Source organism: Natrix helvetica (assembly GCF_964273705.1).
Source record: "Natrix helvetica genome assembly, chromosome: 16".
Classification (NCBI taxonomy): Eukaryota; Metazoa; Chordata; class Lepidosauria; order Squamata; family Natricidae; genus Natrix; species Natrix helvetica.
This window is the reverse complement of record NC_138563.1, coordinates 6,030,775-6,048,785: the sequence shown is the minus strand read 5'-3', so window position 1 is coordinate 6,048,785 and position 18,011 is coordinate 6,030,775. Positions and strand designations below refer to the sequence as shown.

The 18,011-nt window shown below is 42.6% G+C and overlaps 1 protein-coding gene across 1 annotated transcript; it reads right to left on the bottom strand.

The window, feature by feature from the left end:
* Positions 1 to 886: 886 nt before the first annotated feature.
* EFEMP2 (EGF containing fibulin extracellular matrix protein 2) lies at positions 887 to 18,011 on the bottom strand. Its single transcript, XM_081968232.1, has 12 exons — positions 17,865 to 18,011; positions 14,558 to 14,643; positions 13,732 to 13,780; positions 12,983 to 13,219; positions 11,322 to 11,444; positions 10,426 to 10,542; positions 9,033 to 9,152; positions 8,311 to 8,430; positions 6,091 to 6,217; positions 4,542 to 4,737; positions 2,655 to 2,864; positions 887 to 1,315 (listed from the first exon to the last, which is right to left on the bottom strand). Exons 2-11 carry the CDS (start codon positions 14,633 to 14,635, stop codon positions 2,703 to 2,705), a joined length of 1,329 nt encoding a protein of 442 aa, XP_081824358.1. The 5' UTR covers positions 14,636 to 14,643; positions 17,865 to 18,011; the 3' UTR covers positions 887 to 1,315; positions 2,655 to 2,702.

The following is an 18,011-nucleotide window of genomic DNA, read 5'->3' as shown; positions in this document are numbered from 1 at the left end:
GCCATAGTTGCAGACTCGTGGTCTAAGGAGACTCTTTCTGATCGTCGGCCATGCGAACAGAAGCCTCATCCTACTCAGCTCCCACACCGAGCAAGATCGACCTCGTACGTCCCCCTCCTGTTTGTTCTTCTACTCTCCCCTTCCCTAAAACACTGCTAACTTTACCCAAACTTCTCCAAAAGCCATCCAGTTGTTGTGGCCCACCAGCAGCCAGCGGAGCTGGCAGCAGATTCGGACAGTGAGGAGGTTGGGGAGGAACATGGGCCATCCTGGAGTCTGGGGAAGGCTCTGAGGAGGGCTCTGTGGTTATCAGCTGCCTTCGGAGTCAGACATCAGTGAGGCAGAAGAACAGCTGGAGCCTGTTCCCAGTGTGCGCATGAGCAGAGTTGCCGGATGAAGGGAACAGCTAAAGAACGGGCTGACTTGGGAGTAAGGCCACAGGTGGACGATGAATGGCCCCTCCCAGAAGAAATAAAAGAGGAGCGAAAGGGGAGTGGAGTTTGCAGGAGACACTTAGTTTGCTTAATTGGTTCGTGACTCTCCGAGACTCCTGGCCACGTTTTGCAGAGATCGGCCTGGCAGCTCTCCAAGCCAGATAAGGTCTGTGACTGTAAATCCTCCCTTGAAAGACTTGGCTGGATAAAGTAAATAATAAAGTAAATTAATAAAAGGGTTTTTTGTCGGGACAAGGAGTTTGCTTCATGCTCTTGGAAAGCCTCAGTTAGAACACTGGTCTACAATTGCTCTTTTGAGTAATGCTACTCTTTCCACGGCTGACAACTAAACCAGAGCCATTTTTTCCAAAGGGAACATTTACCAGACCTGCGGTCCCATTTCAAGCCCTCCCCAAACCATCCAGACCCCAAAAATTCCCTTGTTCGCCGTCTTTCCTTTTCCAGAAAACAAAACTTTTTACTAAACCACAGTCTTTTTTCTCTCTCTTTTGTGCTCTCGTTTTTCTCTTCTGACCAGAGAAATAAAAAAAATTGGAATTCTGCTGAAATGTTCACAAATATCCTCCCTCCATCCTAAGGACAGGGAAGGATTATTCTATCCCACTTCCAAGTTGTTCTCTTCCCCGGGGGAATAAGGAGACAAGGTGGAGTCATCAGCCTGGCGTTACGGGTCAAGGAGCTAAGACAGGGTGGATTTCAGCCAAGATGAGCTACGGATCCAGTTGTGCGGGACAATTGGTGATTCTTGGTGGACCGTTGGCTGGGGAAGTCCGTGAGAGCATCGGATTCCATTTTTCATATCTGTAGAGTTGTGTCCTTTTTTTGTATTTGATTGTTTCTCCATCATGGGACAGGTGTTTCTACAACGGAGAAGGGGGAAAAAAAGAGACCAATCGGATTTTCACGCTCTGAACTAAATTTATTCTGTCGTTGTAGAAACTGACATACAGGTAACAACAGTTTGCCTCCAGAAGTCGCAGTCGCTCCGTCACTGGAGGGTTTAAAGAAGAGACTGGACAGCCACCCGCCTGGAATGGTATAGAGTAACAGAGTTGGAAGGGACCTTGGAGGTCTTCTAGTCCAACCCCCTGCTTAGGCAGGATACCCTACACCACTTCAGACAAGTCCAACACCTTCTTTAAAACTTCCAGTGTTGGAGCATTCACAACTTCTGGAGGCAGGTTGTTCCATTGATCAATTGTTCTTACTGACGAGGAAATTTTCCCCTAGTTCTAGGTTGCTTCTCTCCTTGATTAGTTTCCATCCGTTGCTTCTTGTCCTGCCTTTAGGTGCTTTGGAGAATAGCTTGACTCCCTCTTCTTTGTGGCAGCCCCTGAGATATTGGAAGACTGCTATCATGTCTCCCCTGGTCCTTCTTTTCATCAAACTCGACATCCCCAGTTCCTGCAACCGTTCTTCATGTTTTAGTCTCCAGTCTCCTAATCCTCTTGGTTGCTCTTCTCTGCACTCTTTCTAGAGTCTCAACATCTGTTTTTACATCATGGCGACCAAAACTGGATGCAGGATTCCAAGTGTGGCCTTACCGAGGCCTTATAAAGTGGTATTAACACTTCACGTGATCTTGATTCTATGTTAATGCAACCTAGAACTGCATGTTGGCAATTGCTACATGCCTAACTCGGTATGCCTTTCCTGCCTAAGCAGGGGGTTGGACTAGAAGACCCTCAAGGTCCCTCCCAACTATTCTATTCTATTCTATTCCATTCTATTCTCTATTCTATTTTCTATGCTATTCTATTCTATTCTATTCTCCATTCTCTTCTTTATTCTATTCTCTCTTATTTTCTCTTCTATTTTCTATGCTCTGCTGCTATTCTATTCTCTATTCTATTCCCTCTTCTCTTCTATTTTCTATGCTATGCTATTCTATTCTATTTTCTATGCTATTCTATTCTCTTTTCTATTCTATGCTATGCTATGCTATTCTGTTCTCTTCTCTTCTCCATTCTCTTCTCTATTCTCTTCTATTTTCTATGCTATTCTATTCTCTATGCTATGCTATGCTCTTCTCTATTCTATTGAATTCCCTCTTCTCTTCTATTTTCAATGCTACGCTATTCTATTCTCTTTTCTATGCTCTTCTATTCAGCACAGACTCTAACCCCAGGGCTGTGCATCTTCTCCATTCCACCGGACACCCACAATCCCCTTCCCACCCTATTCCCAAAGCCAACTTACCATCTTTCCTTGCCACGCCACGTAAGGGGGGAGGAGATCTGCCCCCCCCTAGAACGGATGAGCCCCCACGAAGACAGTGAGGCGGAGCACCGAGCTGGCTTGGTAGCTCATCAAGTTATTGACGGTCACCATCTCTAAATCTAGCACGAACTCACGGGGACCCACCACGGCCCGAGAGAGGACCAACATGGCGCTGATGTTGCTGATTTGCTGCGGAGGAAAACAGATGTGAAAAGCTTTTTGTGATTTCCAGGCACAGCAATTGAAGTTTCAATGCTCCAACAAAGTGAAGCTCAACCAACTGAGGTTCAACGCTCTAAGTCAGCGGTGTCAAAGCTCAAGGCCCGCGGACCGGATTCAGCGAGAAGCGAGAAAATATTGGACTAAAATACACATGTGGCTTGAAAAGATGATACGATAACACATAAAACCGGAAATATTCCTGTTGGGGATTTTACCAGAAGCTTACGATACGTTTCCGGTAAAATCCCCAACAAGAATATTTCCAGTTTACTATAAATGAAATGTATATTTGATTATTGAAGTATTTTATTCCAACTCCAAACCAAGCACACGGAACGTTTTATCATATGTGTTGGACGTGTCCCTCTGCAAAAAAAATACTGGGAAAAATAAAAGACGGGCTCAAAGAAGTTATTACCCACCCAACAGAACTAAAACCAGAACTATTCTTATGAGGAATAATCAAGGGGAATGATGAGGGAAAAAATTAAATGCCTAATATTACATGTAATCACGGCAGCAAGAATCTCCTACGCGCAGAACTGGAAAAATAAACATATGCCAAGAGAAGAAAATGTGATTTTAAACAATGGGCAGGCTCAGAAAAGAGCTGAAAGACAAAGAGGAATCCAGGTACTACACAGTACGGAACTTATGGTACAAACGGCTAGAGGAAAGAGGTACAAAATAGGAAAGAATAAATGGAAGGAAAAAAGATCAAGGGACTAGAAGACAAATGCAAAACCGCAGAATTATAAGAAGGGAGAGATGTATGCAAAAAAAGTATTGTATGGAATTAGTCGAGATAAAAGATATGTAAATATGTACATATATAGTTATAGATGTATATAGTTATAGAGATAGATAGATAGATAGATAGATAGATAGATAGATAGATAGATAGATAAGATATGTATATATATATATAGTTATAGATGTATATAGTTATAGAGATAGATAGATAGATAGATAGATAGATAGATAGATAGATAGATGATAGATAGATAGATATAGATTAGATATGTATATATATATAGTTATAGATGTATATAGTTATAGAGATAGATAGATAGATAGATAGATAGATAGATAGATAGATATAGATATACTGTAGATAAATAGATATATAGATAGATAGATATAGATAGATAGATATAGATATACTGTAGATATAGATATAAAGACAGATAGATATAGATAGATATAGATATACTGTATATATATATATATATATATATATATATATATATATATATATATATATATATATATATATATATGATAGATAGATAGATAAATAGATAGATAGATAGATAGATAGATAGATAGATAGATAGATAGATAAGAATATGGATATCTAAAAGATGTAGAAGTGTCGCAAGATGATATAAATGTATTATATATGTGTGTGAGAGAGCATACTACTATATATATAAAAAAACTGGAAATATTCCTGCTGTGGATTTTACCAGAAACTTATAGTAAAGAAAATGTATATTTGATTATTGAAGCATTTTATTCCAACTCCAAACTCCATGTTTAGAGACCCCCTGACCTAAAAGCATCAGTGTTAGGAAACCGGGTACCAGAGTAGAATTTACAGAAAAATGACTGCAATTGGCTGTTGCTAGGATACGGACTTACCCGGATGTAAAATTCTCCATCCTCGTTGCCTGAGCGGATCTGGAAGGTGTTGTAGGCTCCTGGGTAGAAGGTGGTGGCTTGAATTTGGAAAATGTCCGAAGGCACCTGTCGATCGGCCAAGATGCTCATATACCGGTAGATGACAGAGGAAGGCTTGTCATGACAAAGGGGGTTTGAGGTCGGGCACAGACAGCGGCTGCAAAAGGAATAAACTGGCTGAAGGAGGTTGATTGTGGTCCAGCTGAGCTGTCAGCACTATTTTGTCTCAGCTGGTTGTTAAACCAGGCTTTATCTACCATGGCTGTCTTAAGATGAATGAACTTCAATTCCCAGAATTCCCTAGGCAGCTTGTTTTAAGATGGGTGGGTTTCAACTCCCAGAATCCCCAAGCCAGCTTAAATTTAAGATGGGTGGACTTCAACTCCCAGAATTACTTGGCCAGCTTTGTTTAAGATGCCTGGATTTCAACTCCCAGATGGATAAACTTCACCTCCCAGAATTCCCCATCTAGCCTGCTGCCTCTGGAATTCTGGGAGTGGAAGTCCCGTTATCATAAAAGTTTGCTGGTGGGGGAATTCTGGGAATTGAAGTCCATCCATCTTACGATTGCGGAGGATGAGAAAGAGTGGCTTATACCAGCCCACGTGATTTCATTCTAACTGTGAATGAAACAGTTATATGAACATGGCAGATTATTTATGCAAGCGCCCGGTTTTCTGAATCTGGGTTTAGAATGCTGTGTGAACCCATTTTATGGGATGTAGGAGTTCTTTCTTGTGGTCTGCCAGACTTGGACAAGAAAGAGGTTGGGGAGGAACTTGGGCCAGTCCTAGAGTCTGGGGAAGGCTCTGATGGATGAGCCATGCATCGGACGCAGAGATAGAGCCAAGGCCGTCCGACATTCCCCAGCCACGGGAGAGGCAGCTGCCTTTGGAGGCTGAGATAATTGGGGAGGAAGAACAGCTGGGGCCTATGCCAGATGTACATATGTGCAGAGCTGTTAGGAGAGGCGAACAACGGAGGACAAGGAGTCGACTTGGGAAGCAAGGCACACGTGGACGCTGAATGGCCCTTCCCTGGCTGAGGAATAAATAGAAGAAAAAGGGGAGTGGTGGTCGTAGGAGACAACAGTTCGTATTTCTGAAGATTTTGCTCATCGTGTTTTGTGCCACAGAGACTGCTTGGCAGAACTTAATTTACACCCAGCCTTGCAATTATCACAAGGAACTGATAAAGTCTGTTAGTGCGGTTAACTCCTTGAAGGGCTCTTGCCTGGACTTTTTGGTGTGTGAATGCCATTAATTCACGGGAGAGAAATAAAGATTTTTTTCGGGACAAGGAATCTGTTTCTTGTTTCTGCTAAGGCTGGGTCAGAAGATTCTTCTTCCGCATTCTGCAGGCTAGTTAATGACTGAACTTACAAATTGCTGCATCAGATTGACTCCGGGTGGTATAAAGGAGCCTTTGTGCCTCAATCCAAGCCCAACCTGGTCTGTTTACAATTCCTTTCCTCCTTTCCTCTCAACCCTCCGGACCTGTCCCCACTCACTTTTCAGAGACGTGGATGTAAGGTTCTTGGCAGAGCTTCTTCTCCACACACCGATACCCTCCGTGAAAGTTCACACAGTTCTGGGATTCGGTGCACTGATGGCTGTCTAATTCGCATTCGTTAATATCTGTGGGTACCGGAGATAGAAGGAAGGAAGGAAGGAAGGAAGGAAGGAAGGAAGGAAGGAAGGAAGGAAGGAAGGAAGGAGAAAAAGGGAGGGAGGATGAAGGAAGGGAAGGGAAGGAAGGAAGGAAGAAAAGAAGTTAGGAAAAGAGAAGAAAAAGGGAGGGTGGGAGGGAGGAGGAGGGAAGGGAAGGAAGAAAGCAAGGAAAAAAGAAGTTAGGAAAAGAGAAGAAAAAGGAAGGAAGAAAAGTTAGGAAAAGAGAAGAAAAAGGGAGGAAGGAAGGAAGGAAGGAAGAAAATAAGTGGAAAAGAGAAGAAAAAGGGAGGGTGGAAGGGAGGAGGAGGGAAAGGAAGGAAGGAAGGAAGGAAGAAAAGAAATTAGGAAAAGAGAAGAAAAAGGGAGGGAGGGAGGATGAAGGAAGGGAAGGAAGAAAAGAAGTTAGGAAAGGAGAAGAAAAAGGGATGGAGGGAGGATGAAGGGAAGGAAGAAAGAGAAAGAAGAAACAGGGAGGGAGGATGACAGAAGGGAGGGAAGGAGGAAGGAAGGAAGAGAAGAAGTTAGAAAAACAGAATAAAAAGGGAGGGAGGATGGGAGGACGAAGGAAGGGAAGGGAAGGAAGGAAGGAGTGAAGGAAGGAAAAGAAGAAACAAGGAGGGATGAGGGAGAAAGGAAGGGAAAGAAGTGGAGGGAGAGAGGATGAAGGAAGGGAAGGGGAGGGAAGGCAGGAAGGAAGGCAAGAAAAGGGAGGGAGGGATGAAGGGTGAAGAAATAGAGGAAAGGAAGGAAGGAAAGGAATTGAAGAGAGGGAGGGAAGAAAGACAGAAAGTAAGAATTGGGAAGGAAGGAAATTGAAAGAGAGGGAGAGGGGAGGAAGGAAGGAACAAAGGAGAAGGAAGAAAGGAAAAGGAACAAGAAAAGAGGCCAAGGAAAGAAGAGGAGGAGAGAAAAGAAGGAAGGAATTTTAAAAATCCAGCCTCAAAACGATGCCAAAATTATTTGTTTGGCCTTTGCTCAACAAATATTCCCCATTCTTGGATTTTTCTCTTGAGCTTCCCTAAATGGTTCCAATCCAGCTGAGGCAGAAAGGATCACAAGGTCTCTATGCACACCAGAAAGCGTTTTTCTCTTGCAAAAACCAAGAGGCGCCATTCGCATCTCAGACCCCAGCCAGGCTGGGCAACTTCCCCAAATCAAAACACGGGGCGGGTTTGGCTCAAAGAGGGCATTTCTGCCCCACCCCCAATTCCCTTTTCTTGCTTTGGCACCCCAAACTGCCAGCAACACCCACCAGCCAGATCCTTCCCTCCTCCGCCCCGACCCACGCAAGAATCCCCTTCGAATGGATTTTTGCAAACTTCAGGCACTGCTTCCCAAAAATGTAATGGTATATATAGGTTCTCTTGCTTGAGCAGGGGATGGACTACAAGACCTCCAAGGTCCTATCCTGTCCTAGTCCATTCCATTCTATATTCTATATTCTATTCTATTCTCTATTAATTCTATTCTCTATTCTCTCTTCTGTTCTGTTCTCTATTTTCTATTATTTTCTATATTCTGTTCTGCTCTGTTCTGTTCTTATTCCATTCCATTCCATTCTATATTCTGTTCTATTCTATTCTATTCTATTCTATATTCTATTCTATATTCTATTCTATTCTATATTCTATTCTATTCTAGTCTATATTTTCTATTATTTTCTATATTCTGTTCTGTTCTGCTCTGTTCTGTTCTTATTCCATTCTATTCTATTTTATATTCTAGTCTATATTCTGTTCTACTCTATTCTATATTCTATTCTATTCTATTCTATATTCTATTCTAGTCTAGTCTATATTCTATTCTAGTCTAATCTATATTCTATTCTAGTCTATATTCTGTTTTATTCTGTTCTTATTCCATTCCATTCCATTCTATTTTCTGTTCTTTCTGCTCTTATTTTCTGTTTGCTATCTCCCATTCCATTCCACTTTCTTCTCCTTCTCCTTCTCCTTCTTCTTCTTCTATTCTTCCAACCTGATTTGGTACCTGGGTTTTGGGTTTTTTTTTCCCCACCCACCCCTGTTTCCTGGTGCCAACCCACAAATTCCGCCGGTTACCTTGGCAAAGCCGGGTGCTCACGAGGTTGTAGCCTTGAGGACAAATGCAGGAGAAGTGCCCGGGTTCGTTCACACACTGGTATTGGCACAAGTAATTCGAATAGCTGCATTCATCCACGTCTGAGCAGGAGAGGGGAAAAAAGCAGGATGGTTACAGGTCATCCTCAAATTATGACCGCAACTGAGAAAAGAATTCCGGTTGCTAAGCAAGGCGGTCATTCTATACTATTCTATTCTATTCTGTTCTATTTTCCCTATCCTGTTCTGTTCTATTTTCCCTGTTCTGTTCTGTTTTCCCTATTCTGTTCTATTTTCCCTATTCTGTTTTGTTATGTTCTATTTTCCCTGTTCTGTTGTTCTATTTTCCCTATTCTGTTCTGTTCTATTCTGTTCTATTTTCCCTGTTCTGTTCTATTTTTCCTATTCTGTTCTGTTCTATTCTGTTCTATTTTCCCTGTTCTGTTCTATTTTCCCTGTTCTGTTCTGTTCTATTCTATTTTCCCTATTCTATTCTATTCTATTCTATATTATTCTATTTTGTTCAATTATTCTATTCTATATTGTTCTATTCTATTCTATTCCATTCTTTTCTTCTAGTCTATTCTCTTCTCCTCCTGTTTTCCCCACAACGGCAACCAGCAAAAAGCAAAGACGCAGAGGGGAGGAGCTTCCCGCAAGGGGTGGGAGGGATAAGGGGGTGGGGCTAAGTTAGCCCTGCCTACCTTTGCAGGTAAAGCCATTGTGGTCCAGCTCGTATCCTTGATTGCAACGGCAGATGAAAGTGCCATATGTGTTGAAACAGCGTTGCTTGCAAGGGGCTCCCATCTCGCACTCGTTCACATCTGGGGGGCGGGAATTGACAAAAAAAAAAAGTCAGGCTTTGCATACTTCACCCTGAGGGTTTGTACACTGCTAAGAGACATTTTTTTTTGCATTTAAAGGCCTGCATTCCTGCCTTTTTCCCCAGCCTGAATTTCTGGATACTCTTCAAGGGCAGCCCCAGGTAGATAACATTGCAGCAGTCCATCCAAGGGTGGGGGAAAGGAGCTTCCAATGTTATGATTTTGAATTCTGTCGGTCTGCCCCAAACCAGAATGAGACGTTTGATCAGAAATGGCGTCTTCCGAATGATTCCGAGCGGGGCAGATAGTCCTCAACTTACAACCATTGGTTTAGTGGCCGTTCAAAGTTACGAGGGCGCTCAGAAAGTGACTTAGGACTGGTATTCACCCTTACGACCGTTGCTGCGTCTCCATGGGATCAAAATTTGCCCGCTTGGCAACCGCTTCATATTTATATCCCCTCTGGCGGCCTCCTGCCAAGCAAAATCCACCAGATTTTGGGGAAACCAGATCCACTTAACGACGGTGTGACTGTTTTTTTTTCGTAAAAAGTTTTTTTTTCTTTCAAATTCATTCTTAAACACACATTCTAGTTGTTATTTAACATCTGTCGATTCATATCATTTTTCCGCCTGTATATTTACATTTTGATATTTTCTTATTTCCCCTCCATCTATTTTAATCATGTGTCGTCTGAGATATTTATTTCATGTTTTTGTTCCCTTTTCTTTCTATTTATATCTTTTTTTCAAGCCACTCATAAAATCGCCCCCATGTCCTGTTAGTACACTGATTCTTCCTTGTCCTTTATTCTCAATATCAACCTATTCATTTCCGCACAGTCTGATATCTTCGTTATCACCTCCCCTTCCAATGGGATTTTGTCTGCTTTCCAGTTTCGTGCAAATACAATTCTAGCTGCTGTTATTATTTGTACAATCAAATATGAATCTGCTTTACTGTATTTCTCCGGTAGAATACCCAATAAAAATATTTCCGGCTTAAACTCCAGGGGTTTTATGTATCATTTTCTCTAACCATGTTTAACCCATGTACAGTATTTTAACCCAATAGCTTTTTGCATCCCAACGGTGTGACTGATTGAATGACCGCAGGGATCCGCTTCACGACAGGGACAGGAAAGCTCGTAAGGTGGTGCAAAGCTCCTTCAACCACTGTCTCGCTTTTGAAACAGGGCTTGATTGTGGTCGTACGTCGAGAACTACCTGTGTAGGATTTACAGGGGTGGGGTGAGGGGTGGATTTTCTCTTACCTACACACGAGCGGTTGTTACTTGAGAGCTGGAATCCAGATTCACACTGACAGGTGAAAGATCCTGGGGAGTTGACGCAACGGTGTTGACAGTAGCGGTAACGGCATTCGTCGATGTCTGTAGCAGAAAAGAGGGGGGGAAAAACGAGAAGGAATTTCTGAATTATAAAAGTATATCCACCTTGCTCTGCCCCTGGGCATGCACGGAAGGCTTTGTCACCTTCTCTGAGAAACTGACCGGATCCTTTTCAGATCTGGGTTGTTTTTTTTTTAACTGGTTAATATACCCGCAGGTTTATGCTGCAGCAAGCTAGGTTTAGGCCTGTGCAACATACGAAGGAATCGGGAATGAAGCTAGTTTGAAATCTAACTACGTTTCCTAGTTTTTTGTACATGCGGTAAAACGTGTGGTAAAATGGGTGGCCCCATCACACCCGGGGGGGGAGGGAATGCCTGAGAAGATGTTTGTGATAATTGGTTCACACAGTACACTAAACGTCACTGTAACATAATGACAGAGTTGGAAGGGACCTTGGAGGTCTTCTAGTCCTACCCCGTCAGAATACAGAATGACAGAGTTGGAAGGGACCTTAGAGGTCTTCTAGTCCAACCCCCCTGTCAGAATCCAGAATGACAGAGCTGCAAGGGACCTTGGAGGTCTTCTAGTCCAACCCCCTGTCAGAATACAGAATGACAGAGCTGCAAGGGACCTTGGAGGTCTTCTAGTCCAAGCAGGAGACCCTATACCATTCCAGACATTCCGGTAGTGGGCCACAGCCAAGGTTGGAGACCCCAGCTATAGTTTATAGGCGACACCTGAGCTCCAACAAAGCACTAAGCACTGAATGACACAACCCAATTTCAGGCAGGGACAGTGTGTTTGTGCAACTCACTTACCGACACACTCTGTCCCGATCTTCCGGTACCCCTCCGGGCACTGACAGTGAAAACTACCGATGGTGTTGATACACTGCTGGCTGGGCTGGCAGTCGTGCAAATCGTATTCACACTCATCCATGTCTACACGGGACACAAAAGGCAAAGGGAAAATCAAAGATTGGGGGGGGGGGGGGGGAAATGGAGGAGCATTGCCAAAAGGGCGAAAAGTGAAGGAATGGGGAAGGAGAGTGGAAATCTCCAGGAATCTAATGGGAATTCCTCACTCCCCGATAGTCTAATCCAGTGTTTCTCAATCTTGGCGACTTTACGTCCTGTGGACTTCAACTCCCAGAATCCCCCAGCCAGCACAGCTGGGAGTTGAAGTCCACAGGACGTAAAGTCGCCAAGATTGAGAAACGCTGGTCTAATCCATAAACAAACCAGGATTTTATTTCGGATGCATCTTAAAATCCAGACTTTAATTGCAATGCTTCTTTTTTTTTTAACTTGCCTCCCATATTCCTCTCTTGAACCTTTGCCTTTATTAAAACATCTTTTAATAAAGGGGGACATAATTAAAAGAATAAGAGACAGAAATAAGAGAAAGGGAGAATATTAGTATGCATTTTTATATAATAAAATAAGAGCAATGACAAGAGAAAACATGGAATAATGGAATAATGATAGACTGCAACTTCATATAAATATGTACCGTGTTTCCTCCAAAATTAAGACACGGTCTTATTTTCTTTTGACGCCCGAAATAAGCGCTTGGCCTTACTTTCGGGGTGGTCTTATTATTTTTGAGGTGCAGGAGGCGATGAGCGTGTTCACCTCCTGGCTGCTGCTGTGTTGCAATATTTTTGAGGAGGGCTTATTTTAGTGCATGCGCTCAAAACCCCAATTGGGCTTATTATCCAGGGAGGTCTTATTTCCGGGGAAACCAGATATTACTATCAGAAACATATAAGTTGGTTGAATGTAATCATTATGATTAATTTTATTTTTATTAGAATTAATTTTATTTGTATTAGAATATTAGTTTTATTTGTATTAGAATATTACTTTTATTTGTATTAAAATATTAGTTTTATTTGTATTAAAATATTAGTTTTATTTGCATTGGATTAATTTTATTTTTATTAGAATTAGTTTTATTTGCATTAGAATATTAGTTTTATTTGTATTAGAATATTAGTTTTATTTGTATTAAAATATTACTTTTATTTGTATTAAAATATTACTTTTATTTGCATTAGAATATTATTTTTATTTGTATTAAAATATTAGTTTTATTTGTATTAAAGTATTACTTTTATTTGTATTGGATTAATTTTATTTTTAATAGAATTAGTTTTATTTGCATTAGAATATTACTTTTATTTGTATTAGAATATTACTTTTATTTGCATTAGAATATTAGTTTTATTTGTTTTAAAATATTACTTTTATTTGTGTTAAAATATTACTTTTAAAATATTGGATTAATTTTATTTTTATTATAATTAGTTTTATTTGTATTAGAATATTAGTTTTATTTGTATTAGAAAGTATGACACCCAGGTGCCACACTGTTCACGCATTGATATGTTTGTAAAAAAATTAATAAAAAACTTTTTTTTAAAAAAATGTGCATTATACATTTTATTCTTGGAATTCAGGCCAACTGACCAACTCACCCACGCAGGATCCATAGTGGTCAGGCTCGTAGCCCTGGGAGCAAGTGTGAGGTCGGCCGGAGGGCTGGTTGGGCGTGCGAACTCTCGACCTGTCGGGATTCTCAGGAGGCGCCCGTTCAGCATTCACGTCGTTGATGACCGAGGCGGAACGCGGAAGACAGAGGTATCCCCCGTAATGGTTGATACATTTCATCTCCCCTTTGCAGGCATGGTGGATGGTCTCGCATTCGTTGATATCTAGTGAGGAAGAAAGAGATCTGAAATTACAAAGTAAAAATGTGTCCAGTTGCAATGATTAGTTTCCATCCAGGCAGATTGGAAATTTTGAAAAACCCACTCTTTTCCATTGTTTCCCCACCTCCACCCCACCGCGGACTCTCAAGTCCCATTCATACAACCGCTTAACCCAATCATTGAAAGGGGGGGGGACTGAAACGTAGGCTGAATGCTGTTATAATGGATGGAAATAATGGATGGAAACTGACCAAGGAGAGATTCAACCTGGAAATAAGGAGGAATTTTCTGACAGTGAGAACAATCCACCCACGGAACAGAAGTTGCCTTCAGAAGTTGTGGGGAGCTTCATCCCTGGAAGCTTTCAAGAAGAGACTGGACTGCCGTCTGTCAGAAACGGTGTAAGGTCTCCTGCTTGGGGCAGGGGGTTGGACTAGATGACCTACAAGGTCCCTTCCAACTCTGTTAATCTGTATTTGTATCTGTTTTTCATTGGTTTGGGGGCTGTGCTTTACCTTTGCAGTGCTGGGTTTCGGCGTCCCACTGATAGCCGTCGGTGCATTCCTACGACGGGGGGAAATTGGAAAAGTTTGAAAGAAACTGGTCAGATTACCGGATCTAGGATGGGATTGCGGCCATTTTTATCCTTTAAAACAAAAGCATTTTTAATCTTCTATATATATAAAAACGTCTGTCTCTCTCTCTCTCTTTCGCTTTCTCTCTTTCTCTCTGACTCTGTCTCTGTCTCTCGCTTTCTCTGTCTCTCTGTCTGTCTCTTTCTCTCTGTCTCTGTCTGTCTCTCTTTCTCTTTGTCTCTGTCTCTCTTTCGCTTTCTCTCTCTCTGTCTTTCTGTCTCTGTTTCTCTCTGTCTCTCAGTCTGTCTCTCAGTCTCTGTCTCTGTCTCTCTCTGTGTTGTATGTTCCAGCATACCTCTGAAACACCTTGCAATTTCAACCAAACTTGGTACAGAGAGGGAGAAAGCGAAAGAGAGACAGAGACAAAGAGAGAGAGAGACAGAGACAGAGAGAGAAAGCGAAATCACTTGGGGGGGGGGGGTGTTCCGTTAAGATACAGCCTGTTGTGCCTTAAAATGGCTTCTACTGTAAGGCTGTAAAATGGCTTCTAATGTGCAGCGCAGTGGAGTTGCCATGGTAACGGCTTCACAGTACTCCACAAGGGAGCTCCCTCTAGTAAGCGGGAAAATCCAACATTAGAAATTACGTTTGGTCCAGAGATTCCCCCCCTGTAAATAAATACCTGGGCAACGGCAGGTTATCAGTTAGTTTTCAATAAATGACTAGAAGAGGCACCCTCTGAGCTTCAATTCGGCCCCTTTATTACCGTGTAAGCGTTGGGATCCTCTTGTGCGAATGCAGCTTTCAGCAGGGTGGCCAGGAAGATGCAGGAAACAACCTTCATTTTCACACCTGGGAGAGGAAGAACGAAATGTATTTAAAAACTAGCTGATAACCCGGCGCTGCCTGGTTATCAGCATTGTACTAGACAGGAAAAGGGATGAATTATATCTATAGTGTCAAGTCAGAAATTCTCTATAGATAAAATTCATTCCTTTTTATTTCAGCGGCCCAGGCGTTCCAGAGTTATGCTGGAAGACACACAGACACACACAAATGAACTTGAGTGCAAAAAGCACTAACACTGTCAAAAAGTACTGTGATTTGACACTATAAATATAATTAATTCCTTTTTATTTCAGCGGCCCAGGCGTTCCAGAGTTATGCTGGAACATGCACACACAGATACACACACACACCAAGGCTTTGGCCAAAGAGATAACGGTGGGACGCCTTTCTTCCAAAATGCTGGGATTTATTTTGTTTTAAATCTGTTTCCCAAGCCTGGATGAATCTGAGGATTTTGTTAAAAAAAAAAAAAGGTTTTGTATTTATTTTTCCAAAGTTTAAATATAAACATCCCACTTCTCCTTAAGCAGTGTGTCGTCGGAGTGCAAATATTTCTGTGCTTCCACAAATTATAATGCATTGAAGAATTAAACATTGTACTGCTCTTCCTTTCGTTCCTTAACGTATTTTCTAATAAAAGTACCACAGTAACAGTAAACGCAGTTATTCTCATCATGCTAATACTAACAATTATCATTTGATTCTCATTTCTCTCTTAATATATTTTCTGTTCTTCTTTTAACCTTCTTTTTTTTCCCCTTTCCTTTCATTTCCCATTCCCTTTTTTATTCTCTAACCCCATGATGGTGAACCTATGGCACGGGAGACACAGGTGGCACGAAGAGCCCTCTCTGTGGGCACGCAAGTTGTCGGCCAGCTCAGCTCCACCGCGTAGGCACGCGCACCTCCCGCCAGCCAGTTGATTTCCAGGTCTCCGCTGTGCATGCCCAGGAGCGGGGCACATGTGGGAGACATGCTTGGGGCAGGTGGAGAGGTCACATGTGCATACGCTTCCCGTATCATATAATAATCAAGTTTGTTCTTTCTCCTTAATTGCTAATGTTAATCTATTCATTTCTGCACATTCTACTATTTCCCTAATCGCCTTCTCGTCAGTAGGGATCTCTTCGTTCTTCCGAATCTGAGGATTTTGACGGCAAGAAAACACCTCCGGGGGACGGATGAAGCTGTGTGTGTATACTTACACAAATGAGCTACTGTCTCCCAGGAAGGCTTTGGTCAGACAAACGTACACAATATATGTCAAAGTCATACCTGCCACTTAAGTTTATCCAGGGTTTTAATTATTTTTATTTTTAAAACCCTGCCATCCAATTCTCCCTGCCTCAAAGCAGCTGGGCCCTGCCAAAGGTGAAGCTAGGCAGGCAGTCTTTGAGTTATGACGATTCGTTTAGCGGCCGTTCAAAGGTGCAACAAGCCGGACCTGTAACCGGTCCTCGCACTTACAATCTTTGCAGTGTCCCCTTGATAAAGGGATCGCCATTCACTTAACAAAACAACTGCAGTCATTTGCTTAATTGCCTTGCTTAACAACAGAAACACTGGTTCCAATTGTCATAAGTTGAGGACTACATATATATATATATATTTCCGGAACTTAAAATATATTAGCCACTTAGCTTTCGTTATCCTCTGCTAACATCGTCAGAGTGTAAAAACTACCATTGAAGAGGTATCTGCCTTTATACGTCATTGATCAAATCTGGCTTCCCCATTGACTTTGCTTGCCAGAAGGCTGCAAAAGGGGATCGAGTGATCCCCGGGGACACTGCGACGGTCATAAATATGAGCCAGTTGCCAAGCGTCTGAATTTTGATCACATGAACATGGGGATGCTGAAATGGTCATAAGTGTGAAAAATGGTCATTAAGTCACTTTTTTCAGTGCCATTGTAACTTCCAATGATCACTAAACAAAGTATTGTATGTTGAGATCTCTCCCCCCTTTTCTCTCTTTCTCTCTTTCTCTCTCTGTCTGTCTTTCTTTCTCTTTCGCTTTCTCTCGTCTCTTTCTGTCTTTTTCACTTTTTCTATTTCTTTCTTTTGCTTTCTCTCTCCCTCCCTCTCTTCCTTTTTCTCTCTCTTCTCTTTCGCTTTCTCTGTCTCTCTCTCGCTTTTTCTTTCTTTTGCTTTCTCCCTCCCTCCCTTTCTCTCTTTCTTTTGCTCTTTCTCTCTCCCTCCCTCTCTTCCTTTCTCTTTCTCTTTTTCGCTTTCTCTCTGTGTGTCTCTCTCTCTTTCGTCTTTTCTTTCTTTCTTTTGCTCTTTCTCTCTCCCTCCCTCTCCTTTCTCTCTTTCTTTCTCTCTTTTTCTTTCTCTCTCTTTCGCTTTCTCTCTCTCTTTGCTCTTTGTCTCCCTCCCTCCCTCCCTTTCTCTCTCTCTTTCTTTCTCTCCCTCCCTCCATGTATGCATTTATATATTGTGCATGTATGACTGAAAGCTTGAATAATCTGGAAAGGATCTCCTAGGTGCAGATAAGGTGAACTAAAACAGTTTTGGGATATAAACCCAAACTAACATGGATATCCTGTGCTTTATGGCAGAGATGAGTAAACTTTTGACAGCCATCAAATTTATCTAGGTTTTTGAACCAACATGCCGGCGAGAAGGAAAAAGTGGCCCGGAGCAGAGTCAGAACAAACATCCATTGCACATTTATAAACATTTGCTTGCAACGACACACATTCCATTTTGCTGGCGGGTTTTAGAGGTTCTCAGGGGGGAGGAGGAGGGGTGTACCCAGCACCCAAGGATTCTCTCCTATGACTATCTACTAAATTCCCCCCCCCCCAAACAAGAGAGCCTTGGGGGGAAACCAGGCCAGTTCTCTGTCGACTCAGCTGGAGCGTTCGGGCAGCAGAACAAACCAAGATTGGCAAAGATCATGGCTTAGAAAGGCTGGGTACAAAATTAAGGCACCGGAAATAAAATGGCTTAACTCTCTCTGGTGCAAACAACGCCCCCCCCCCTGAATTGAGCAGGGGCACCCCTAGATTTTTTCCCTTCGGGGCCTGGAACCCCCCACCACCACCACGGGATGGAGCCAACCCTTTCCTGCCACTTATGCCCAACTTTCCTTCCTTCCTTCCTTCCTTCCCCCCCTTCCTTGCTCCTTCTCCCAGGCCTGGCCTGTTCCTCTATCCCCCCTCTCAGCCCCTTTTCCCAGCCCCCCAGACCTACCCCAGAAAGAAAGCTCCCATCACTCACCCCTTGACAAGCGCTTGGCGCCGTCTCTGGCACCCCTTCTCTCTGGCTGGGCGCGGAGCGAGAGAGAGAGAAAGAGAGAAGTGACGGGCGGGTGTGCCCTGGCAGAGTGCGCTGGCTGGTTCCCCCCCCCACGCACACACACTCAGC